The 27,543-nt window shown below is 44.5% G+C and overlaps 1 protein-coding gene across 1 annotated transcript; it reads left to right on the top strand.

The window, feature by feature from the left end:
• The first annotated feature begins 1,566 nt into the window (after positions 1-1,566).
• Positions 1,567-25,554, top strand: FAM81B (family with sequence similarity 81 member B). The gene is made up of 9 exons (XM_074813146.1): positions 1,567-1,583; positions 1,906-1,959; positions 2,168-2,411; positions 5,508-5,626; positions 11,066-11,195; positions 14,673-14,779; positions 18,772-18,907; positions 21,883-22,078; positions 25,038-25,554. Exons 1-9 carry the CDS (start codon positions 1,567-1,569, stop codon positions 25,142-25,144), a joined length of 1,110 nt encoding a protein of 369 aa, XP_074669247.1. The 3' UTR covers positions 25,145-25,554.
• Positions 25,555-27,543: the final 1,989 nt, after the last annotated feature.

Here is a 27,543-nt window from a genome sequence, read left to right as displayed (position 1 = left end):
TGATGAGTCACTGCTGGTTTCCAGTTTTTTTGTGTATTTTTTTTGCCTTCGCTGCCTCCTCAGGTCTCCTTCCTGTGCTGATCTGGATGCAAAAATGGGACCGAGTGACTGGGAGTGGAGAAAAGGAGCAGAGGAAAGAGCAGGAGAGAGGGACATGAGAGCAACAGGCGTCTCTTCTGGTCACAGGAGTCACTGACTGGCTCGGCTACCCATGAAGGGAATTCCCTGGGACTCCTCAGGAGGAAACTGGCTGCAAGGCGGGTGAAAAGGCAGAGCGGTTAAGCGGAATAAAGCTCCAGAGATCAGACATTTAAGTTCTCTATAAGTCCTTAGCAGGGCTCAGGCTCAAACTGAGCCATTGCTCTTCATCGCTGTGCAGCAGCGGAGCCGTGGTGCACAAAAATTGTGAAGAGCTAAAGCTTCTGTCTGGCTTACCTGAGAGTGCTGGAGTTAAGGTGTCCTACTCCATGTGCACTACGGTCTACAATCACGGCTGTGGACAAGTCAGACATGGACAAGATTGTGTAACTTGTCAGGCTGACATAACCAGACCTGGAGCCTAAGTCTTGAGATTGACTGTGGAGGATAAGCTGTGCTCCAGAGAACTTCACTGGACTTAAACTCTCATACAACCATTTTCCCCTAAAACATTATCTTCTTACTTATGTGTTTTTTAAGAAAGATGTTTTGTAAGAAACAAGATGCTTTTGAGAGCTGAAGGGGAAAAAAACAGATTGTGGACATGCTTCATTTTCAACTCTGCTGTCACAAGAAGAAGACAGCTCACACAGCCTCAGCTGGTCACTTTGATATTTAGAGTTTTTACCAAGAGATTGAAATTAAGTGTTCAGATCTTGTTGCTACTTCATGGCTGCCAAAGGTTGTGTTTATTTTAAAACCTTAATTGTGCAGACAAATGTAAAGCAGCTCCTGCTACACACAGACATAAGCCAGCTGCAAAACATCATTTCAGCCCATATGGCTGTAAAACTTGCTGCAGAGTATCCTTAGGCACACTTCAGTCATTAAACTGTCATCTTTGCATTTTGTGTACTGATTGAGTAGGGTAGCTGAACTCTCTTCTCTTCGCCTCTCTTTTTAAAAAATTATTTTTACATCAGAACTTTTATTTATAGCAGTCTAAAAGCAGAGATCAGGAGAAAACGTGTATGACTTCTTTCCCAAATGACTAACTGGTTATTTTTCTTCATCATTAAGCTACAGGGTTTAGCTAAACTGCGTGATGAAAGGGTACTTCATATAGCACTGGGAGCATAAAAAATATGCCATTCAGGTTAAACTAAGACATAAATCAAACTTCATTTTCTGGATAGCATGCAAACCCAAAGTTCTGTAGTTATTAAATTTCTCTCTGGCTTTTTACAAAAAAGTAAACGGTGACTCTAGTTTCCCTCAAACGCCAGATTGTGCCTGTCTAAATTGAGCTTCATTCTGTACCTGCCAGTTTCAGATCCTTGCAACATCCTTCCTCTCTTCTATATTTATACGCAGTTTCACTGAGAGTATTTGAGCCCCTGGCGCGTTCCCCTGGCTTTCAGCAGGCGGATGGGGACAGGCTGGCTGTAAGAAAACCATTAGGACTTCAGACTTCTTTCCAGTGGGTAGGCGTAAATAATACAAAGGAAAACCAAACACAAGCGTTGCTGTAATTGGCGTGAGCTCTCCCTCAGCCAGGGTGTGCTCCTGGGGATGCTCTGAAGGGCATCACCATACGCACTGGGGTGCTTTTGAAGGTGGTCACTGGGCGTGTTCATTTTGGCCTTTATTTAAAAAGAAATAGGAAGAGCTTAAAATGAGGATTGCAATGATAACGTGCTGTGGAAGTACCTCAAGGCCTCTGAAAATAAGCCCAGGTGCTTAAGCTGCATGGGTTTTGCCTAATAGCTGCAAAAATGTCATTTACAGTTCCAAGACCATTAAAAGGGCCAGTACCCAAACGTTAGCCCTGTGTGGAGAGGCTGTTATGACCAGTGGTATCGCAGGGATGTGTAAGTGATGCACGGGAACGTCAAAGCCCCCAGTACAACAGCCAATCTGGACAGCTGGGGCTGAGACTGGTCCCAGTGAGGACAGGAGACCACCGACACTTGCATCCTTGGCTCACGTGCCACGGCCGGGGTCACACAGATGTTTTTGGTGTTCACAGGAGAGACCCTTCCCCTCCTCCTCGCCCTGGAGACAGGGCTCGCCTGCTGGAAGAGCGCTTATCCAGCCAGGAGAGGACCACGGCTTTCCTCCTCCATCAGGCTTTCCAGGTCAAAGACGACATCGTCTCCTACCTCCAGGGAAGCAGAGGTTGTCAGCATGGAGAGACTGCTGCCCGGCAGCTGCTGGAAAACCACATCCAGACCATCACGAGCATCGTGAAAAAGCTCAGCCAGGACATTGAGGTAATACACACCGAGAAGCGTTTCCCTGCCTCAGTGGGGCAGCTCTACCCCGTGCTCCATTCAGCACTAATATTGGCTTCAGAAGCAGAAAAGTACTCAGCATGACCGCTGTGTTTTAGTTAAATTCTGATTTTTCTTGTATAGTTGCACTTGCAGTTGCTTGTGAAAACAGAAGGGATGTGACTAGGGACAGTAAAGTAAAAAAAAGAAGAGTAAAATGAGATAAAAAACAGATTAATGAAGTCTGGTGGTGTTTTAATTCAAAGGTTCAAGTTCTATTTGCTTTCAGTTTAGTCAGAGTGACAGAGGTTGGGTTCAAGGGAAATAGGAACAAGCTGGTTTTTCGTATTTTCATCTAACGTATAACATCAAGACTCAAGTTTGGGTTTACTTCTTAGTTTTCCTGATGCAGATGTTCTACTACTTTATATAAACTTCTGCATGCAAAAAATAATCAAATATTGCTGAAACTCTTCACAAAGCTCAGTGCAGACCAGCGTGAAGGTTCAGGTTCACATTTTATTTAAACTGACTGATGGTTCTGTGCTGGAAATGCATGGGATGCCCTTTTTCTGGCTAAATACTGTTGATAATTTGCTGTTAATTGTCAAATTTATATGTGAAACTTACCAAAACCTTTTTTGGGCAAAGATGTAAAATACAAAAATATCCTGAAATAGACTTCTCCAGAGATTTGCTTTGTCCTTTGAAGTGTTAAATGTCTTACAAATGCCGCTGAATTCACAATACACTTTGTTTTTCATGTGCTTGAGGAAATATTTGATCTTCTGCAGATTCATCTTAAGAAGTATGTAATCATGGCTCAGCTGAAATTAATCTGAATTGAAACTGGGGTCTGTGTTCATTTCGTACTGATTTTAGTTTCAAGATTTTCATGCTATGGTGATAAGCGATGCCATAAAACCACTTAGTTATTTTAGATTGTGCAATTCCTCTAACCCTATCCACATGAAATATGTACAGGGCTGTTTTGATAGAAAAACACCAAAGATGGTATCAGAACCTAAATCTAATCTTGTCCCTTGGTTGTAAATTACTCTTCTCTAAGTCCTAATCTCAGGTGGGTGTTTGCTTTGTGTATTTTGGTTGTGAGGGTTTGATAAGGGTAGAGCACCGACAGCACAGAAAACAGGACAATGAGACATGTCAATCAAAGCTGCTACATGATTAGTGGAAGTTCGGAGGTTGCTCCTGGCACGCAGCAATTGAGAGTGGTTGAGCAATGTCGATTTCTCAAGCATTTGGGGAAAAAAAAAAAAAAAAAAAAAGGATCTGTCAGGAAGAGTGACTCACTCATACTCCAAACCTTCCCCAAAGCTGGAAGAATATCCTTCAAAAAAGGCTGCTTTGGGCAAATGCTGGCATGCTGTTGCCACCAGGAGTGAAGCGGAGCCTGAGCAAACACAGCCCTCTGCCAGAGCCAGAAAAACGCCCCGTAGGGACGTCAAACCCGTTAGTGTCAGGTGGAAAATGACCAGGCCCTTGACAAAGCCATCCCAGGAGAGGACTGAAAATTTCAGGAGAAAAGCATCAAAACTAAAAACTTAGAGGCAGAGGGGGGATGAGCCTGACAACACCCCCGATAACACCCGTGAGGTGACGGTGTCTCAGCCGAGGGGTGTCACCGGGGCAAAGGGGTGACGGTCAGTTGGAACCACATGTCTGACTCTTGCCCCGGGGTGGTGAGCGCTGGGACGGGAGCGCTGCCAGAAGCCCCGGGAACAAGCTGGAGAAGGAGAGCATCAATTTCCCTCTGTAAAGATCAGGCTGCTGCTTTCCATCCAAATGAACCAGCGTTTCGCGCTGCTTCTGCCAGCGAGGGAGCGATGGTCCCGTCCTGCCTCACAGACTCGTGGCACCAGGCTCCCCTCGCCAAACACGCTGCCAGAAATACCTTGAGCTCTGCAGCACATTCAACCCTTTGAGAACATTATATTCCGACGTAGAACAAAAATTGGGAATGCCCGCTACCCTCAGTATTTCTGTTATCCACACTCTGCATGCCGGGCAACCAGGATTATTCAGGAATAACGGCACAAATGACAGATTTGAATGAACATTTTACTCCAGAGTTGTTACAGCTTTCTCTGCTCGTTTGTGCCCCACTTCTGATGGATGCTGAAGTGTCTCCTTCTGCTGGCGAAGGGGGACAGTGGTGCAGCACGGGGACTCAGCGTGAGGGGTGTTTGCATGTGCCACGGCACCTTCCCTCTGAGCAGCCGGCTGGGAAATATTTCCCCTGGCTCTGTTTGCAGGGACACGGCTGCAGGGGAAGAGGCCGCGGGATGGGCAAACCCATCTGCAACAACTTTGCCAAACTTTAAGCATTTACGGTTGAAGTTTTCCCTAATAGTTGTCCTTTCCTATATTATTATTATTTTTTAAAATTCACTCAGTGGGGAACATTTCAAATGCAAAGCCAACAAAAGCCACTCTATTTTGCACAAGCAGGGTATTTGCATTAAAAAGGGTAAAAGCTGTACTTTGACCTGGAGAAGTGGTGTGTGATGCTGAATTACACTGAAATATCAGCCCCAGGCCTCTCCTTTCAATGGGAGAAGTAAATTTGGGAGATTTTAGAAACCATTCCCTCCTCTCCACTCCTTATCTGTAAAAGGGCACGAAGGCTTCCTAAAATTGATGCTTGTGACACACTCAGATACCATCAGGATGAGCCACTTCAGAGGAGCCTGCTGGGCGGTTACTCCTTCCACCTTTATCAGACTTTTAATACTGTGCAATAACTCAGATATCAGGCCAGGTACTGAACAATAAGGGTAAAACAAGACATAGTGCGGATGTTTGCGGGAGAGCATGAAATTACTGTCCCAGTTTTTGCATTTCCCAATTTTTGTGTGCTAGACTTTTCAACTTAAAGAACATTTTTAAAGGGAAAAACAAGCATATTATTTATGCAGATATAGATTTTTTGAAAGGAAAACACAGGTACTTTCTCTAAGAAAGAAAAGCAAGCTTTTAGACCTGCTGTCATAAATGGTGCTTTGAGCCCTATTTTGAAATGATAAAAGAACAAAGTAGAAAATGGAAATGGCGTTAATGGTCTTGAATTCGCAGGTTTTGGAGAGGCAAATAAGAACAAGGGATGGTGCCGCAGTGGAAACTAATTTTGCTGTTCAAAGCCTGGACCATAAATACATCCAGGGTCTTGGAGACCTGCGTGGAAGAGTGACAAGGTAAGGAATGTGTCATGACCCTCATTTTGATCTCTGCTAGTCAATTTGTGCAGAGCAGAGTAGGAGTGGGCATGGATGTACTTTGCACTCATTTTGTATTTCCATTTTAGTGCCAGATCCGTGCTTCACACTCTCCATGTTAGAAAAATTATCAAGCCAGGGAAAAATAACTGTATTTTCCTGTCTCATTCTTCATCACATACTTACTTAACATTTTAGAGAACTTTTTCTTCTCCAGTCTGGCTAGACTTCAGCTGAAGTAGTTATTTCCTCCTACTGAAACTCTACTCTTGTTTCAATAAAATCTTCCCTTCCTCCCTTGGAAAGTAGGTCTTGTTGAGCAAACTTGATTTCTTCCTTGGATAAGATGTTAAGTTTTCATCGCTACAAATAATTGCTGGCACACAACACAGGTGGACTTCCGTGGGGCACTTTGTAACACAACATATTATGGTTAGAAGAATGACTAAGTTGAACTTGCCGTGTAATATTGAGAGAGCACATGAATTAAGAACTGTCTGAACTGATATATCAGGAACAGTGGTCATTAAGGAACAAATGTCCCTGTACTGGCGTGTTTCTAATGTGATTTTTTTCCCTCCAGAGGCCAGTCATTTGTTTTTCGTATAAAATACTGTTATTGACATTTGGGAATAACACAAAAATTGATCAAGTGAGGACAAGGTGGTGATAGGGAATAGCCAGGACTACTGGCAGCGTGGGCTGATTGAGAAAAAATGTATTTTGTAAACCCAGAAAGAGGCTGTTCCACTACTGAGTGTCCCCTGAAAAGTTTGGGGAATGTGGCAGGTAAATAACTTACCATGAGCTCTTACAATGACACAACATCAGAAATGCCAGCAGTATGGTCTTGGACAAGAGAAGCAGAGGACCAGTAAATAGGGAGGTTATTTTAGCTCTACGTATGTCACAGAGATGGATACCAGAATATTGTACCGAGCCCAGAGCCCTCTTTTTGAAAGGAAAAACTTGCTGTGGTGTAAAGAAGAGACAGGAATGTGATGGTGGGATGAGGAAAATTTCTGGCTGAGAGAAATATACATCTATATATAGTTTACAGAAAAAAATAAAACCAGAGATGTATAACCACCGGGAGAGAAAGGAAAAAAAACCATAGGGTACCGAAGGACTCCAGACTAGCACAGAGAGACCCAAGAATCCAAAATGAGAAGCTGAAGCCAACACTTTCAAAGTTGGCAGGAAAAAGATGGTTTTTTTTAAACCTTGGCTGATTAGCATTGGAACCAAGTAGGAGGTGATCCTGCAAGAGCCTCCTGATGTTTTCCAATTCAGGTCGGCAGACTCTCTAGACGATACGCTTTTAGTGAAGCCATAACATTTGAGGGGTGACATGTCTCGCTCCTCTTCTCCCAGCATTTTCATAGGCGTGATGCTTCCCTTCATCAGCTGCACCGGGGCTTGCTCCCATCTTCTGGGCTTGAGCGTTCGCCTGCAGCAGAGGAAAGAAAAAGCACTCAGGGAAAACAGGGAAATTGAGGGGAAAAAAATGACCAGTCCACTTCTGCTTGCATAAAGAAAAAAAGAAACAACTGGAAGAAGCAAGAGGTCAAGCACTTGTGGAGGTCCACAGCAACACGTTTTATGGGGTCCCTCCTCCTCCTCCTTCCTTGCCCATTTTTCGGGCGTGCTGGTTGGTCCTTCCCACGGGTAGAAGGGAGGATCCCAAAAAACATGTCTGCAATTGCACATAAAAAACTATCAGGGGACCAAAGTCATCACCTTATGATGCTGGGGTCCTTAGACCCCATTCACTTTTAAGGAGAGAAAAAGGAAAACAGCAGGTTTTTCTAGCTTCATCCAAACACACTGGTATTGCAGAGCCAGCGCTGGCATTTTAGTGGCATTTCAACAGCGATATCATAATGCGGTTTTAGGTGAGTGATCACCGTTAAGCTCAAGCATATAGAATCATGAATCATCAGCACTTCCTTGTTTTTCTTGCTGCTGAAGTTCTGCTCTGGAAGTGCCAAGCCTTGACTGCCTACCTGCCCCCAGCGCTGTGGCTGAGGAGTGAGCCAGAACTGACAGACAGAGGACTGCCGTTACGGGGACAAATAATATTTTGGTTTTTTGTGTTTCTTTGATTTTTCAGTTTCAGGATTTAAAATTTCTATGTATATTAAGGAGACCTCAGAATGGCTGGAGACAAATTCATGTGCTCATATCATTTACCTTTATTCAATTAATAGAAATCTTCCAAATGCAAACTTGCAATGACAGTTTTCCCCTTGATTTGCGGCCTAAGGTTCATCCAAGACTATCTGGGATGGAATGAACCTTAAATGGAGCCACTGCTCTTTCTCACAGTGGATGATTCATCCTCCTGTATTCTGCCGTGTAAAAGAATTAATGTGGATTAGTTCTTGTAATTCAAATTGTGTCTATTCTTTTACTCTATCTTTCCTTGCAAAATAGACAGACCTCTTGCAATTACTGAGGTAATTGTCCATTAATTCTTGGACCTTCTGACTACATTAATACACCGTGTAAACATTTACGTGTCAAGCAGTGGTGAGCTTTAATAAAAAGAGCCTTCAGCATCTCAGCTATAGTGGCATGCCCATTGAATTCACTATATATTTTATTTGCATTCTAACTCTTAATATGAATTCCTTTAGACATGGGAATGTGTATTACAGTAATAAGAATTAGGTAATCAACTGTAAAAAAGCCACACTTCTGATAAATATTAATTCATTCTCTTCAGCCTCACCAACAAAAGAATAAATGAATGCACAAATGAATAAACAATGCATTTTACACAGATGGTTGCATTGTACTTACTTTTCTCATGAGCATTTTTATTGCTCAGAGAAGAAAGTCCAACATAGTACTAGACAATCAAAATCCCTGGTGTGTACCCGGGAAGTTACTCGACCCTTTGTAAAATGCCATACTTTGGTAAGTACAGCAGTCCAATATACACTGTTCCTTCCCTGACTTTGGAGGATAAAGCTCCTTGAACGTATAGCAGGTAGCTATATTCCTGTCTCTAATTAAGTGCTTTGATATGAACATCAGAGTCTTTTATTCCTTCAAACTTTCTGATTTATATGCAAATCTCATAGGAGCACACTTTCTGTACCGTTCCCAGTCCATCCACACTGGTGCCTGCGCACTCCCTGGCGTCTCTCTTGTGTGACTGGAACACCACGACCTCACGGCAAGCTGCGGAATGTTTCCTACGTGACGTATCAAATTAGAGAGAGATTGCAGCCAGTGCCGACCATCCCCATTCTTTTCCAGACCTAATCTGCCAAACGGCAATAATGCATTTAGCTGCTTTGCACATAACAGTTACAGAATCCCAGAATCATCTCTGTTGGAAAAGCCCTTGAAGTTCCTCCAGTCCAACCATGAACCTCACCCTGACCGTTCCCAACTCCACCAGATCCCTCAGCGCTGGGTCAACCAGACTCTTCAACCCCTCCAGGGATGGGGACTCCCCCCCTGCCCTGGGCAGCCCATTCCAACGCCCAACAACCCCTTCTGCAAAGAAATCCTTCCTAAGAGCCAGTCTGACCCTGCCCTGGCGCAGCTTGAGGCCATTCCCTCTTGTCCTGTTGCTGGTTCCTTGGCTCAAGAGACTCCTCCCCCCTCTCTGCACCCTCCTTTCAGGGAGTTGTAGAGGGCCATGAGGTCTCCCCTCAGCCTCCTCTTCTCCAGACTAAACCCCCCCAGTTCCCTCAGCCGCTCCCCATCAGACATGTAGGGAAAGTCAGCTCCGAGCAGGCCCAGAGACTCAAGGCACATCGGCGGTGCTGGGGGTCTTTGCAAAGCTCGACACATCTGCAGATCCCTGGGCAGGGCTCTGACCCCTCCGGTTACACAGTAACACAGGTGTGGTTGCACTAATCCCACGCTGCAAGCCGAGGTCTTGGATCCTACCGTAAATCCTCTATTTTTAAGTATTCTCTGTATAGAATATCCAGGTTCCTTCCTCTTGTAACTGAAGTGGTGTCTTCCTCCATGAATCCTCTCTTTCTCGCACTCTGCACTTCTTGCAGAGCCTTGCCATTGTTGCCCTCCCTCTCCAGATCCATGTTCACTTTCGCAGCTATTTTGTACTTGTTTTCCAAATCAATGGTTTCTTTTGCTCAAAGTTCTGGCCTTTGTAAAAAGTCTTTGTTATCTGCAGTAACTTTTTTTTCCCATTTCCTTGATCTACACGCTCTGTAGGTGTATCACAATATCTAAGCATCATCAGGAGATGACAAAAAGCTGGTCTATTTAAAATGTCAAAATTTCCCTTTAGATCCTTTATCTGTCAACAACACTGGCTTTATTCAGTGGTGGTTCTTTGAAGGATAATTTCTCTGGCATTTTAAAACTTAGCTGTTTTCCTCACTCAACTTCTATTCTGTTATTTATATTAAATTGTGGCCTTAAGGTATTTCTTCCCACACTCTTGCTTTGAGTACTACCTACACTGGGGCAGGCAGTAATTCTTGGGGGGAACAGCGCGAGGAAGGGGTGCAGAAGGGGAATTCTGTGTCTCCTTGTTTGTGTTAAGTATGTATATTTACATATACACTGTTTTAGGTATATTTACATGTTTTATGTATATTTACATATACACTGAAGAAAAGCTGCTTGCGCATGTTAAAAAATGTAATATATTTTTATATATATATATTTCAGTACATATATACTATGCATACACAACGTGTGTGTGTGTATATGTATATATACACACGAAAGACAGGGGCTGAAGCATTCCTTCATTCTACCTGGGAAGGATATCTGCTTGATTGTTACTCAATTCCTGGGCTATTCAATTAATGCCGCCACTCTCAAATCATTCATTTGTCCATTTTAAATGCTATGAGATGTTTTGGTGAATGCAACTGAAAGAGTTCAAACAGCAACTGACAAATGCTCTTTCCAAAATAGCAAGTTGTTTGGTTTTTTTTCTCTAAAAGTGATCTTCCCCAACATCTGGGTCTGGCCGGTGGAGGCTGCAGGCCGGGGTGGTTGTGGCAGTGGCGTGCCACCTCTCCTGGTAGGCATCCAAAACCTGGGGGTGCTTGGAGTTCACATTAGCCTCTTGATTTACACTTCAGATTTAATTTAATTTATTGAGATTGGACAGTGGGAAATTAGGCCGGGGACTTGTTCTGGCGGGGTGAGCTCTGGACAGCTCCTGCAGCTCCTCCCTTGCACCCGCCTCTGCCTGCCTCCCGCTTCCCCATCACTTCCAACAGCACTTCAATAGTCTGGAGGCAGACTGGAGACCAGGGCTGTTGCAACGGGGTGTCTCTGCCTATTTTGCCCCTCGCCAGGGTGGTCCCGGGGGGCCGGACTTGGTCTGGTGGCAGCTCTTGGAGGCCAGTGTCTGCCTCGCACCAGCCTCCAGCACCCCCCGCAGAGGCTCTCCTGTCCCTGGTTTGACCCCAGATGTGAGGCGAGCGTTGCGAAGCTGGCGGCAGACATCAGCGTCATCAGGCGTGAGGCCCAGAAGACTGATAAAGAGGTTTATGGCCTTCACTCTGCCCTCAAAAACTGTGCTGTTGATTTTGAGAAGAAGGTGAGTAGAGAAGCATGCGGTGAAATACCTGGTGAGTCGTGACTCTGCATATATAGATATAGCTTCTTCTAATTGCTGACTGATATTAAAGACTGTCACAGTATTTATACAATATGTCAGGATTTTCAATTAAAAATATAAGTTTTCCATGATACTGTGGAATCATAGAATCATAGAAAATTTTCAGTTGGAAGGGACCTTTAAAGGTCATCTAGTTCCAACCCCCCTGCCCTGAGCAGGGCCACCTTCCACTAGCCCAGGTTGCCCAAAGCCCCGTCCAACCTGGCCTTGAACCCTTCCAGGGAGGGGGCAGCCACAGCTTCTCTGGGCAACCTGTGCCAGGGCCTCACCACCCTCACAGGGCAGGGTTTCCTTCTTGGATCTCATCTAAATCTCCCCTCTGTCAGTTTAAACCCATTTCCCCTCATCCTATCCCCACACCCCCGATCAAGAGTCCCTCCCCCCCTTTCCTGTAGCCCCTTTCAGTCCTGGGAGGCCGCTCTAAGGTCTCCCCGGAGCCTTCTCTTCTCCAGCTGAACCCCCCAACTCTCTCAGCCTGTCCTCACAGGGGGGTGCTCCAGCCCCCCGAGCATCTTCGTGGCCTCCTCTGGCCCCGCTCGAGCAGGTCCGTGTCCTTCTGCTGTTGGTGCCCCCAGAGCTGGACCCAGCACTGCAGGGGGGTCTCCCAGAGCGGAGCAGAGGGGGAGAATCCCCCCCTCGCCCTGCTGCCCACACTGCTCTGGGTGCAGCCCAGCACACGGGTGGCTTTCTGGGCTGCCAGCGCACGTTGCTGGCTCACAGGCAGTTTTCCACCCCCCAACCCCCCCAAGTCCTTCTCCTGGGGGCTGCTCTCCAGCCACTCCTCGCCCAGCCTGGGTTTGTGCTGGGGATTGCCCCGACCCACGGGCAGGACCTTGCCCTTGGCCTTGTTGAACTCCATGAGGTTTGCACGTCCCCCCTCTCCAGCCTGTCCAGGTCCCTCTGGATGGCACATCCCTTCCCTCAGCGTGTCCCCGCACCACACAGCTCGGTGTCATCTGCAATCTTGCTGAGGGTGCCTCAACCCCACTGTGTCCCTGACGAAAACATGAAACAATACTGGTCCCAGTACACACCCCAGGGACACCACCCATCGTTGATCTCCGTCTGGCAGTGGCATTTATAATAGATGTAAGGTAATAAAAACAGATAATAAAAATATTCAAGGATTTGGGGATCCTCAGATCATAAATGACCTATTACTTATTCTCACTATGATTAATATTCAAATGCATCTGGTAATTTCAGTTGCAGGCATTCTGGATCTAAAAAAGGCCGTCTAAGTCTGCTGTTTTTTCTTTAGATTTAAGGCGGTGGCAGGGAGACATCTAATAGCATATATCTAATTCCATATTAATTTCAGCAGTATTTCAAAAGCTTTTGAAAGTGTAACACTGAAAAAGTTTTGGAAAACAGTGTTTTGTGTGAGAGTGGTTTTTTTCTCCACGGGGTGGGTAAGTCAACAGGGGATAAGACCTGTCAGTGCCTATCATTTCTTATAGCTGGCCTTTCCTTGTGAGAGGTTCACTAAGTTCATCAGCATTTTTGGAGTCTCTAGCAGGATCAGGAGCATTAGCAGTAATATTTTACAAGAATCGAGTTGTACTGGAAAATACATCTCTCTCAACCTGCAGCATGACAGCTCTCTGCTCCTGCTCCAAACTAGACGTCTCCCGTACCTGCCAGGATGGAGCAGATGTGGGACATTCAATTTCTCATGCACTCTGGTATCGAATATAATCTCATTGGTGTATTTTGACTGCTGCACAAGGCACAGTGCCAGCCATTGTGTACCTTGGCTACCCAAGGTCCTCTTCCGCAAGGAAAAATTATTCAAATTACTTAAACAATGATTTCTTACTTGGAATTCTGTTAAAAGACACTCTTTGGACATCTGTCTCCTTGCATACCTATGAAAAATGTTTTTCTTCACCTGGAAACAGGGAAGGGAGCAGGTGTGTGTGTCAGAGTTGCAAGAAACAGTACACAAAATCATGTAAAAGTAAGTCACAGAATCATCTATCACAGAATCACAGAATCATCGAGGTTGGAAAAGACCAACCGAGTCCAACCATTAAAGTCAGGGAAGACATGGAGCAGGATGCAGAAGAAACTTCCTCAGCTGAAAAGAGAAGATGTTGTTCTCACATGATTGTAGGAGAGAAGAAAGGAAATGATTTCTGAAAAGGAGTCATCTGCTGCTGTAAAGGAAGAAAGTACCAAGCCAACATAATGAGTCTTCGGCGGCATCTTTTTGTCATTGACATGCCACGGCTACCAAGCAAGTGGTGGCATCTCCTCACCGGGAATTTTTGTGCTAGTTTGGTGTGAAATCTGTGAAGAAAACTGGGGATTTTCCATCCCCTTTAATTTTTTAATTAACTGGGAGTAGGCAGGCTGGATCCCTCATCCCTCTCATCAGACTGCCCTTCAAGATGAAGTGTCTACTTGCAGCAGCAGGCAACGTAACCCAGGTTGCACAGGGTTATGGTGGATGAGATTGAGTGAGAAATGGGTTTCTGGTGGCTTCCAGTCTCCTGAGACGCTCACCTTCCATCTTTCAGAGGCACATGGACATCCAACTTCTCTTGAACTAGTGGATGCAGCTGCTGGAGCACCCATAGTGTTTCCAAACCACTCCACCGCACTGTGTCACCGATGCGTGGGGACCCCTCGGCATCACATTTTCACACCAATTGTGCAAAGTCAGACGTGTGCAGACGATGGATGAGCAGCTCAGTGCCCTTGGCTTGCTGGATCTTCCATGGGCTGAACTTGCATCCCTCTTAGAAGGGATGGTTCCAGCTTTTCCTGCCTGTGGGGCCCAACATGGAGAGGCCACCACTGCCAAGGGAGAGCTTGCCCATGTCCGTCCCTGCAAGATGTGGGCTGCTTGGCTTCACCTCGCCAGTCCACCCTGTCCTCTGCATCCCAGTTGAGGTCCCTCAGCCTGTGGGCCAGGTTGGTGAAGCAGTTTCTCTTCTCCTCACCCCAACAACGAATGGTCCCGTGGAGGAGGCATCTCCAACCAAAGCAGCACAGAAGGGCATCAGGTACCTGGGATACCCCGCAGCCTAGAGAGCGCGGGGATGCACACCCCCGCCTGGACATGGCAAGGGGGCAGATGCTTTGAACGGGGTCCACCAGGTTCCAGCTTCATGCCGTAGCCACCAGAGCATCTGTTACTGCAGGAGAGCCTCTCCTCTTTTTGCTCTTCTTGGGATGCCATTAGGTGTTGGGCAGCCAACACACACATGCTTTCAAGGGTTTCAAGTTTTCAGTCAACTGAATGAAACTATTTGTGAGAAAAGTTCATTTTTGTGCAGCTGTACCTTGATGTTAGCAGTTCTTTTTCCACAATTGCAATCACAATGCATATTTAAATGTGAGTGCTCACAGTCTGGCTCATAAAGGCTTTCTCTGTTGAATTCTCACTAGGTCATGCAGCTATTAGGCAAGATAGAGGCTTCCAACTCTGATCAAAGCTCGAATTTAAAGGCGGTCCAGGGAGATCAACATCACGAATTGCAACTTCTGGATTTCAAGTAGGTGATGGAGGGTTTTTCATTATGATAATTCACATGGAATGCTTCAGCGTGATGAACAGGTTGCCATGAAACAGCAAAACAAACCTGTTAATTAACATCCATTCAAAACACTAAGAGAAGGTTAATGAAGATCTATGCCATAAAATAATAAAAATACGTAATGAAAGTATATTGTCTTGCACGTTAATTGTTAAAATGAGGCACTAAATGCCACCCTGTAAGAAGAAAGGTATGAAACCAATTAACTTCCCATACTTAAAAGAAAGGCAGCAAATACAAAGACGCTATTTACCATTATAATTGGGGCTAATTTGTGACTTGCCTAATGACAGAACAAGACATTTTCTTTGTGCATTTGCACCGTCTGTCCATTTCTGAGACAGCGCCCCGGGGCAGGGGTGATGCTGATGAAGAAAGGTGGGCACAAGGCTGGTGTAGCTGCACAGCCTCATGTGCCCACTGGTTTGTGATTTATTTCCTTCTTACTTACCTGTATATTTTTCCCGTTCTATCTGCAGAAGTATTTTTAGGGCACCATTTTAATCTTGATGGGTTTTAGAGAGGAGGGAGCTCCAGGGAAGGACGCAGTGAACAAAAGTATCTGGCATCTGTATCCAAAACAATATAAAACACCCCAGCATTGAACAGCAGAGCCAGCACAAATAATTGAAAATGTAATTATAATAATCCTGCAGTAATGATATTTCAAAGGCAATAGTTCCACTTCTTAAAATAGTGAAGCATTTGAGTAAAGATTTATTTTAATTAAATTTTACCTGAATTGTATTCAGAAGTAAAAACAAGTTAGAACTTTTAAACAGAAGAAAGTTCTTATCAGGACAACAGTAAAAGAAATTTGGGTGAATGGGGAAAAAACAGCTAAAGTGGGCAATGAATTAAAATCAGGAAAAGGGAAGAAGGAAGATGAAGACAGAGAGCAGTGGTGACCAAGATGATGTGAAAGGGACAAGAAATGAAACTAAAATAAGAGGGAAGGAAAAATGGAACAATGCCAGAAAAGAAAGACATTGGAAAACTTAATTGAAGTAAATGGTGAGTTTCTCAAAAGTTAAGGAGAGCTTGCTGAAATTGTCATCAGAAATAGGAAGCTTGGAAAGAGGCGGCTTTCAAGACACTGAGATGTGCTGGCATTGTTTATTTAATGTAAAATCAAAAAGACTTATTTACTAAATGTTGAGATTTTATTCCAGTTAATAGAAAATTTAATTAAAATAGCATGCCCTTGGGGGAATGTCTGTCTCCTTTTATATATCTCCTTTAAAAGCCTACCAAATTTATGTATTCTTTTTATAGAGCTGAAGTAAAATTTAACTTCTGGAACAGACTGGAGCTTCCACATAAAATTTGGCATGTTTAAATCAGCTTTAAAGCCCAGAGTTACCTCTTCAGTTGACATGTAGCTGTCTGGGACCCAGTTGTCTTTGACTGTGGGCTGGCAGTTGTATTGTAAAAGTCAAAACTGATATTGTTACTGAAAGCCAGATGAATTTTAAACATATTTATGGATTTCATGGGAGTTGTCCCTTGTTCAGGAATTTGGCCCTTGGCAGGGGAGTGGACACTTATCTCTCAGGGTCAGTTAGGTTGGAATAGCTGCACTCAATGCCACAAAGTCAATTCAATTGCCAATAGATCTATTTTCACATGTGAAAATTTATCGTAGCACTACTGGAGTATGCCCTTATTAAATATCTACAAGTATCCCCTTATTAATATTTCAGGGCTTTGCTGGGCTGAGACTATGGCAAATCGTCTGCCTCTGGAGCCTCACTCCTGGTAGATATACTTTTGTAAGCTCCATGCAGGAGGGATGCTAATCAAAGAAATAAAATAAAACACGGTGCTGTTCTATTATTAAATCATTGATGATGTTATAATATAAAATTTAAAAAATTATAAAATAATCATATTATTAATCATCATCATGTCACTGTCAAGTGTGTCCCTCAAGATAGGCCCCAGCCACCTTTATCCCCCTCAGCAGAGCCACACCCTGGCTGCGATTTGCAGGATTTGCATCCCAAAAATCCCGTTGTGATCATTTGGTCTGAACTACACAGGCCATGTAACCTCACGTAACTAGTGTGGTTCATAGCAATCACTTCCAGTATTTGTTAAATAACTTTCTATAAAATCAATTATTTGTGTAGTTTGCCCCCTTCTCCCCAAGGCAGACTTTGCCAAATCTTTTCTGAGTTGCCTAAACTCAGTCTCAGGTAATTAATTTTTAGGTTTAAATATTTCCTTCTTCCCCCTTTGCCAACCTCAGAGAAATGGAAGCAAAGTCAAATGCCAGCTGCACGATGTTTGGTTTTGAGCCTTTTCCGCAGAGCTGACCATCACTTCTGTCATCCATGGTTAATTCACCTTCACCCATTGAGACATATTCCCCAAATTTGTTCAGCAATCTTAACACAAACAATGTCATGGCAGCTTTGTTTTGTGCCTGACAGACCAAAATCTCCTGATTTTACATATATATATATGAAAATAACCACGTGAAAGATCTGTCTGAAGAGGCACCAGTCCTGTCATTGCAGAGCTACAACTCCCGTAACGACCGGCCCGTTCACTCATCCTCAGGGATGAAGATCCTGCAGTCATGAGCAGCGACCTTAGGGCAGACCTTCCAGAGTAGGGTCTGGACAGCAATTCCTGTTAGTCCAGCCAGACGGCTCGCTGTTGGGTCTGAGAAAAGCTCTTTACACCTCCCCTCCCCGTGCTCAGGTGGACACTGCTGTCGTCAGCGGGCTATCGCGCGAGCGTTTGCCTTTCCCAGGAACAAAGATTAGTGCTCCAGGAAGCAAACTCTGTGCGCTCGGTAGGACTGGAAATGGCAAACTCAATGCTACAAGATTTTACTCCTGAAAAATCAGATCTTAGAACTGCTGAAATGAGAAATAGTGATAAACTGACCTAACAGGCTGATTATGTCGGTCTTGAAAAGACACTATAGCAAACTGCAATAACACATCACTTAGAGAGATCTTGCTACCATTAATTTTTTTTTACCACATTTACAGCGAGTGCTGATGGTAATTATCACTTCATTAGGCTGATACAGAGCTGTTATCAATCACTCAGTATAAAAACCTCTTTAACTCAAACACCCTTTTGAAAAGTGATATTAAATACTAGAAGTGCCAGAAGCATGAAGTCTAGTTGTAAAATCCTGCTCCTTACCCGGTTTGTATCCTAACTGAGGCCCAAGCAAATTTCAAGCGATCATTGTTTGTGCACAGAAATGTCTTAGAAATTAATACCATTACATTAAAATCCTTCGTGACACTCCTACAGTCAGGTCGTATGCATAAGCATGAAAATTTATATATACGACTACAACTTGGACCTAAGTTCACATCTCGTCGTGGTTCATGCTGTCAGTTACATGCTGCAGCATAAGAAAAGCAAAATCTAAACTGTGTGGTTTCCTTTAACTTGACATTTTGCAGATTTGATGGGAGCAGCGTTTGTTCCCCACTCTCCTCAGGGAGCTGCCTGCTGCGTTCCCTTTGGGTGGGCTTTTACATTTCTAGCCAGCTTCTGCCTCAAAGCCAACTCCACATTCTCTGTTTGGTTTAGTTATAAACATTTTTTATTCTTATGAACTTCATCTTTAGACCACAAGTGATTTTGCTGCTCTCCCCAGTGCCCAGCAATGCAGTCAGTGTTCAGTGGGGTAGTGTGGTTTCCTCACCTACTTTGAATAGAGTTAATGCAAATGGGAAATTAACATTTTTCAGCCCTCAGATATTTTCCTAAAGCAGACCACACTACAGAAATAACATTGTGGCATGTAGGTACAACCTTCAAGGTAAGGATTAATAAAATAATTGAGCTTAGGGCTTGTTAGGAAGTTATTGAGGAGATCTGGAGTAATTTAAGCAATTTGCTCAAGTGACTCAAGACTCCTCCATAACACTGACTAAGCCTTAGTCTTGTTACTAAAAAAATAATCATGATTTTAGGCTGACAGGTATTCTAAGTGACTTCAGGGATCAGATGCAGACTCATCGGAAGTGGACGGAAGCGCAGCTGACCCGGTCTGAAGAAGATCAAGCCCAACGCAGGCATCAGCTGCTTGACTGGGTGAAGGAGAGGCTGGTAAGACTGTCCAGGACGGGGCGCTGGGGCAGCCTCCAGCCGTCCCAGGACTGGGAGCGAGAAGCTCCTGCCACCTCGATCCCAGTAGGTAACAAATCACACACGCAAAAAGCGAGACCTAACACAAAACCAGGTGTGTCAGGACGACCGGCGAAATGATGAGTTACGGAAATCATGGAATCGTAGATAAATTTATGTTGGAAGGGGTATCGGGAAGTCACAAGGTTCAACCTCTCGCTCAAACAGGGCCAACAGCGAGGTCAGGGCTCGAGCCTCATCCAGGTGATTTCTGTTTCTGAGGATGACGATCCCAAATACTCTAGGAAATAAAACCTCCCCGGATTATGGCTCCGCTTCACATCCGTGTAACCCCAATGTACCTGACAGTGGCGTTTTCCAGTCCTCCAGCGAGCACCGGTGCCACCATGGAGCAGCACCCAGCTTCACTCAGGGACGGGCTCAGAAAGGGAAGTGATCATCTGTGCAGACTCCGCCTGGTTTGAAATACAAACCCTCACCGTCCTGCGGTCAGTACATTGAAACAAGGTGTGTTTCGGTTCCGCAGCAGCAGTTAGTGCTTGGCACAGGAACGAGGCCTTTTAATTAATTCCTTCACAGCTTTTAAAGCTTCTCCTCCTTTACTGTGCGCGGTTCATTCCACTTCAGAGTTCAAAAGCCATCGAAACACGACCACCATGTCTTAGCGCCAGGGTGAAGGCTGCTCATCAAAGACCAGTTTCAGATGATGCCTGGAACTAAAACACTCCTGAGCTTTAATCTCCAACTCTTGTACTCAATGCGACCAACACTTAGTGCAGCCAGGAAAATATTAAAAATATTTCTTGCCTCAAAGCCACCACTGGGATCCCCTTCCTCTGCTAATAGTTTTTGTGACTATTTTGCAGAAAACACACCAATATATGTGGTCACTCTCCCCCAAGGGAGACTGCTGTACCAAAAAATACAGCGTTAATGATAAAGACAAATAAAAGTATCATGTAACAGAATGAGCTTCACTCTGGGTTTGCCTTTATTATCACACACACAACTCAGAGTTGGGCCCCCACCTCAGTGATTGGCAACTTGCACCAGTCCCTGCTTCTTCTTATATCAGGATTCTAAACCACCACATCATACAAAGTCTACCTCAGTTTCCCTTGATGTTTCAATTCTCTACTACTTCAGTGATCAAAAATGTCCATAAATTTCCCTCAGTCGGCAAGTCCTTTTCATTCTCGTCTTTGGCTCTGCTCCTGATCACAGGGTCTGTTGGTCCATTTCAGGGCCATCAAGTCATCCAGCTTCAAACAGCCTCTTTCTTCATCCATCTCCCGCAACCTTTCCTCGATGTTCCATTTAACATTTCTAATTTCTGAGAAGTTCATCTTACAACCTTTAAGAACCATTAAAACCAGATGCTTTAATTATCACCCATTTCTTATGTCTCTATCAGTTAAAATATTATAATCAGCTTAAACATACCTAAACTAAAGGTTTCAATCCACCCGTCTTTACCCAGGGATTACCTAGGCTGGGTTTTGGCCAGTCATGCTGAGGGCTGTACACGGGACGAATGAGCAGCACAGCGTGGTTGTATGACTTCAGAGCAGCTGAACACCTGCAGCCTCACAACAGTTTACTAATTTCTAGTCCTTATTCTTATTCTTATTCTTATTCTTATTCTTATTCTTATTCTTATTCTTATTCTTATTCTAGATTCTTATTCAGAATCACAATGACCATTGATTTCTTATTTCTATGATATAATTTATCTATGAGTAACCATTAAAAGAGATTTTCATCTATTTCTTAACAGTTAACAGGAGGTAAAGCTTCCAAAGCCACTCTTAAATAGGTTGAATAAGGAACGCGTTTGTTTCTCTGTGCACGCATACACGTGGTGGTTCTCTGGATGTCACCTCAGTGGAAGCAGAGCTCAATCCCTGGGAGCTGAAGGAAACCTCAGCACGAACATGGGAGAAAAGCGGTTGGAGACAAGCTTCAACCCCTCCTTTCCCGGAGGTGACCCCTCCGATGTTTGTAGACTCAGCGTGTGTTCCACCACTGCGCCGAGCTCCGTTTAGGTTCAGACAGCTCTGCGGGTTTGCAAACACCTTCCTCGGGAGGCAGAGCCATCGCCTCGGGCCCACAGGACTCCCCTGGGCAGCGAGGGCGAGAGAAGGGCGGAGGATTTTGACCATATTGACCAGATTTTGACCAGAGGACCTGGTGCAACTTGAAGACCAAGGAATGGGTGGGCAGCTGTGCGGCGCAGGTTTGAGCCCACCTCTGAGGAAGGGAAGCTGTGGTGAGCTCAAAAGAGGGAGGACTGCTTGCCACCCCTCAGTTAGGCAGCTCTTACAGGGCTCAGCCTCTTTAGTCATGCCAGCAGCTGAGCTGGGTTTACACTATGGTGTTGCACCCCTTGGGTCAGAAAGCTTGGGCTTGAGACGGCTGCATGAACGCAACCTGAAACGGGTTGTCTGAGTCCCCTGTCTCACACTGCAAAATGTGAGCACCCATTTCTTCTGTTAACAAGGCCCCCACCCTTCGTCAGGAGGCACCAGTCATTCCCTTTTGCACGGAGCCTGTTGCTGAAGCTGTGTTTGATGGTTTTGTATCATTTCCATCGTTTACTTCCCATTCTCAATCAAGGGCAGCTGGAGAAAGAGACATCTGGATGAGTTACAGCTCCCCGCCACAGACAAATCACTGGATTTAAATGAATAAATAAATCAAATAATAATTAATAAAGTACCTTTGTCCTGGCCCAGCCCCAATTTCGCAGTTTATTTGGTCATTGGGGAAGAGAGGATTGACACATCCTCCAGGGTACCAGACCTCACCTGCATTTATTCAGTGCTGTCCCGTGCAGGATCAGGAGGCAGGACCGACCGAAGGGGTGGTTGGCAGGAGGTGGTTAATGTGGGCATATGTAAAGTGTCTTACTATAACCCTGTGTTGTGTATTTAAAGGAAAGAGCAGAAAAAAGGGTAGAAGAAAAGCTCCTACTTCTGTCACTAAAGTTAGAACAAATGGATGAACCCCAGAAATATGAAAAGCAGTTGAACCAGATGAAAAGTGGTGAAAAAAACCTGCGTGCAAGAATCACCAGATTTGAAAGACAGATCTGGAAGGAGCTTGAGGAAATCCAGAACGAGTACAGATCAGGTGAGGATGGGCTTTCATGCAATTTGTTTTTAAAATAAATTTCTACAGTCACTTCCTGTTCCAGGAAAAAACTTTCCAGTAAAGACAGAAAGACATTAAAATGACTGTTTCTGTCTCCTGAACCCTGTATAGAAAGGCGTGTGGGCTAACCCGCTTGTCTTTGCAAACAGCCAGCACGACATTTGCACACAGGTTGCTGTCCTGGTTTAACCAGGATAGGGTTAAGTTTCCCCAGCAGTGGGGGGCAGCTCTAGCCGGGTTATTCAGATACCATGGGATGTCACATCCTGGCAGGTCACATTTTCCTGGCACGGAGCGCGGTGCACTCGTGGTTTTGTACATCGTGCTTCTCACTGCTGTACTTGGTAGCTATTTTGCTCTGTTCATTGCTATCACTATTACTGTTATTGTTGTTGTTGGTTGTGTTGCTATTGCACTGTTGTATTAAACCTTTCCTTATTTCAGTCCCGGGGCTTTGTATTTCACTCCCTTTGTGGGGGAGGGGCAGCGGCCGCGTGGTCTCAGACCCCGGCAGGGGCTAAACCACCACAGTTGCTTTCCCTTCCTCAGAGTCTCAAGGTAAGATCATTTAAAAGGCAATTTCACAACCTGTTTTCCAGATTTTTTAGAGCACCCATTTCTCCTGTTAACAAGGCCCCCACCCTTCGTCAGGAGGCACCAGTCATTCCCTTTTGCACGGAGCCTGTTGCTGAAGCCGTGTTTGATGGTTTTGTATCATTTCCATCGTTTACTTCCCATTCTCAACCAAGGGCAGCTGGAGAAAGAGGCATCTGGATGAGTTACAGCTCCCCGCCACAGCATCGCGCAAGCGAAGGGGGGGGCGGTTAGATAACGTGGCAGCTGCTTCCCGCGGGGACAGTCCCACTGGTGTATCGCACAGAGCAGGAACGGCTTCACCAGTCTGAGATGATTCTGGCTGTTCAGCTTTCAGCAGCAATTAGAAAGGCTTTCACCTGGCACTATGCACACGGCCTCCACGAGGAAGATTGTGCCCATTGTAACCTGTCCTGTGACACTCAAACCTCACAGAATCCCAGAATCATCTGGGTTGGAAAAGCCCTTGAAGCTCCTCCAGTCCAACCATGAACCTCCCCCTGACCGTTCCCAACTCCACCAGATCCCTCAGCGCTGGGTCAACCCGACTCTTCAACCCCTCCAGGGATGGGGACTCCCCCCCTGCCCTGGGCAGCCCATTCCAACGCCCAACAACCCCTTCTGCAAAGAAATCCTTCCTAAGAGCCAGTCTGACCCTGCCCTGGCACAGCTTGAGGCCATTCCCTCATCTATTGCGACTCCCTCCACTTGCAGCAGATCATGGAAGTAGAGTGGAGGCATCAGGTTATCCAAAAAACGCACTCAGCCCGCTCTCCAAGGGAACAGATGGCTGAAAATCATTACACAAGGGCTTCACATCTTACATGTTCTCACTTGAAACTCAAGCGTCTGGTTCTCATCTTCCAAGCTGTCTGGGATCGAGGACCCCAGCGCTTTGCTTCAGCTCCAATTCCTTCATCAGCTGCAGCCCACCTACGAGCCTTGCTGCAAGGCCGCAGCAAACCAAGCTCTAAATTAGGTCAGGTTTGTGTGCAGCTTGACACAGAAGGCTTGGCTGTCTACCATTGGAGACCATCGGAGTGAGCTCAAGACTGCGTCTCAAAGCAAGCTGTAGCTAAGAAATTTCAGAATAAAAGTTTCTGCGGCTGAAAGGGGAGCGTTCTTAACCTCAAGGTCCTGCCTACAGAGATTAACGACAGAAGAGATCTGTTTAAACTAAACTTTGGCTACGCTCATGTACAAACGCAAGGCCAAGGATCGCTCCTTCCCAGGGCAGCCCTCTGGCAGGGGCCAACCCCCCAAAAAGGGGGAAAAGAGGCCACCGAAGAGGTGCGGAGCAGCATGAAGGGCACAGAGGCAGCCTCTAGACCGTCTCAGCAGCTGGTTGTGCTTCAGCACAGATTGGCATCTTGGGAGTCAGAGACATGTCTGGAATTTATAAAATTCTAAGCACCATGCAGCGATTTGGTTGAACTATCTAGATTTAGCAGTGACAAAATTAACCCATATTAAACCACTGTTCAAAAACATGTCATCAGCTGCCATGTTACAATAAGCACTTTAAGAAAGAAAAAGAGGAAGAGAATTAATTTTAATCCTTGCTAGTAAGTCTATGTGACATGCTGGACAAATGTAAAGAACTACTACATTGTAATTTGAAAGTAATTTCAATCTGGAAACAGGTAGGTAACAGCAGTTTGAAATTCTACTTTTCCAGTCTTTATTGACAGTATTTGACTGCACAATGGTCCAAAAAAGGTGCATCACGTGCTCTGTAGCTCTCTTCTGGAAAAAAAGCGTGTCTGCATGCTCCCGTCTTTCCTTTTATGCACCTGTACACAGACACAGAGATGCTTCACTGGTGAAGCTGACTCTCGTTCTCCCAGAAGAGCACAACAAAACCGCCTCCATCTCGGGTGAAGCGTAATTCTTACTTAGAGCTGCTACAACTCTGGGAGATCCACGGCACAAACCTTGCACAGAGTCTTTGATTCAAAGTGAGGACTGCGGACGTAAAAAAACCCCCAACCAAACCAAACCCCCAATGCTCAATGAAAAAGCAATACGCTTTAAGGCTAACAATACTCTTGGTTTTAAGGACATGGTATTTTCTTTGCTCCACACCACAAATCTGATGTCAATCGCAGCTTATGGCTACGTGTAGTCACGCTTGGTGTTGCCCAACGTATTGGAAAATACGATTCCTACAGCAAGGAGCTTGCACCCCCAGCTGCACACATCCATGGTATTCAATAAAATGATGAAATAGATTGGATTTAATGTGGTCTGTATTAAACGTGGGTCAGAAACTTTTGCAAAGAAAAAGAAGAATCTTAATGTATTGAAAGCAACCACTAATTAATTGTTTCTATTCCTCTACCAGGATTTCGAACCATTCGCGAGTCTCTGGAGCTGCTCAAACAAATACAGAACACAAGGCTGAAACTTGAAAAAAAGAAAATTCAGAAAGACATGAAAAAGATACAATGAAAGTGACCTCCCAGAAGACTGAACACCAGGAGCAAGCCTTGCCCACTCTTGCAGGTGCTCCCTCCAGTGAGAAGCAGCACTGAGTTGAAGACTGGACACTGACTTTGGACACAACTGATTTTGTTTTCCCCTGTCCCCGCAGGATGTTGTTGCTAGTTATGATATTGTGCAGCGACAAAACCAACAACTCTGTAACACCAACAGTCATTTTCACACCAATTTTACAACAGAGTACTTCACTGTAGAAGAAAAGTTAAGCTTTAAGGATTGATTTACAATTTTACAAGATTTCATACAAGAGTATTCATAGTATTTAAAGGACTTTAACAAAACAAGTACTCGGTTATTAAGTGTGGTTAGCCCAGCCCTGGCATAAGCTAAATTGGTTTTAGATTGGCCTGACTACTGAAATCAGATTTAATAAATTCCTCCAGGTGCACACAAGGTGTGGGTAGTAACAGCATTATGAAAACTGGTATCACAACATCTACCGATGCATGATTTGCACCTATTATAATAAATCACTGGGTTATTAAAAGTAACTAATAAACTGGGTACAGGTGACAAAATGCAAGTTAATTATTAGCAGATGCATTATCAAGAAGATTTATTTCTCATTTCTGTTTGACTGAATAAAAGAGGTGGTTTGCAGTAGAACGCTCAGAAATGTCACTGACATAGTGTTGCTTTTTTCCTTCAAAATACAAGAAAAACAATCTGGAAATAAGCAGAAAAACTCTGGGATCAGGGCAAAAGAAACATTTCAGTATAATTTCCCAACAGGAGCTAATGTGAGTTCTTTGGCAGGGAGGCCAAAAAAGGAGCTCCCAATGTAACTGCAATAGAAACCTGAATTTCTACAGTACATTTGTTTCCAGAAAGCCTAATACCATCCATTGCCCAGAGAAGAAAATTCATAAAGGGCTCAGATAATCCTCCTCCGATAATCCGTATCACAATTCTGTTGTGCTTTTTGCTCTACAGAAAAGCAGATTTCTCAGAGCCATGGATTTCAGGTGGCTTCTCTGAGAAGCCAGACCTGCACAGCGTGATGGCCAGAACCCAACTGATGGAATGCCACTTCGGCAATTAATCATGTTGCTCCTGCAGGCAGAAACTTTGGTACATTTAAACTTTCTCCAGGAAGTAAAAAGTCCTAGAAAACACTCACAGCTTGTCAAAGACAAAGAACAGCCACCGAAGTCACAGACGTTTCCTACAAGCAGCAGGGAACCAGCAACACTGAAACCCCGACAACGTCCAGCAGTTTCTCAGCTGCTCTGAATCTGCATTTTGGTCTCATCGTATGCTCACAGGGCCATACAGCACAGACAAACGTTGCTTTATCCAAGCACCAATTTTATGGCAGAAGGGTCTGAGGGCCTAATGATAAATTCGGATCACGCACGAATACATATTTGGAATGTTGCTATTGTTTGAGTGACTTCACTGCATGAAGGAGCTACCTTGGTACTATCGCTCCACACTGTGACCAAACTCAAAATGATCCCTCTCTCCCCTGAGAACACCAAATTTGAAAGTTATTTAACTGCCAGCAGTTCAGTTAAATAAGTAAGAAGAAAATTAACTGGGAGAGAAGGAAAGCTAAAGTCTATACAGTCAGGATGATATTCAGCTGGGCTGAGGGATTAGGGATGTACTTTTCCTTGCAAAGGTGCATTTGTGGCATATTATAACAGTTCTCGAGGGTTTTTGTATCTATGAATTTTAAAAAAATATTTTTTTTAAATACAAAAGGTATTGAACAAAAGCACTGGGGAGAGAGAAGTAATAGATCTGTGTTTTTCTTAAACTCCAAGGTTAGGAAGACTATCAAAATTAACGCAGTTACCCCCTGTACTTTGTGATACCGTTCTGAGAGAAGCTCAGAAGTCGAGTAGAAATCTAACCCAGCAGTTCTTGGAAAACAGAGAGAAGGAGATGAACATGTATGACCCAAATAAATAAATAAAATTCTCAGAAGCTAGCCACTGACTCACAGTTGTACAACTGGAAATGTAAGAAGCACATAAAATCCTTCAAAGCTGAAGTGGCAAAAAGTTCTACCCTGAAATTAATTAGATCTCATTCCACTCTGCCTTCAGCGTAAGCCAACATCATAAAACAAATTACAGTTGGGGAATGTTATTTTCTCCCCTTTACGGCCACAGCAGCCGAACGCACGACTTCCCAGGCAGTGAAATCCATCAACAACTCTCCATGCCCCAACTCAGTGATGTTTATGTGCCTTCGCACAGTACTTTGCATTCTAAAGCTGAGCTCTACAAGAATATAAAATATAGGGCTGTCTCAACCTGCATGAATTTACAAGTGTTTTCAGTGTTAGAGCAGACCTTCTACAAAGTGCTAATTTTGTAGAGGCTATACACTGTCAAAAA

Source organism: Strix aluco, chromosome Z (assembly GCF_031877795.1).
Source record: "Strix aluco isolate bStrAlu1 chromosome Z, bStrAlu1.hap1, whole genome shotgun sequence".
Lineage (NCBI taxonomy): Eukaryota > Metazoa > Chordata > Aves > Strigiformes > Strigidae > Strix > Strix aluco.
The sequence above is the reverse complement of the archived record's forward strand: the minus strand, read 5'-3'. Positions and strand labels throughout refer to the sequence as shown.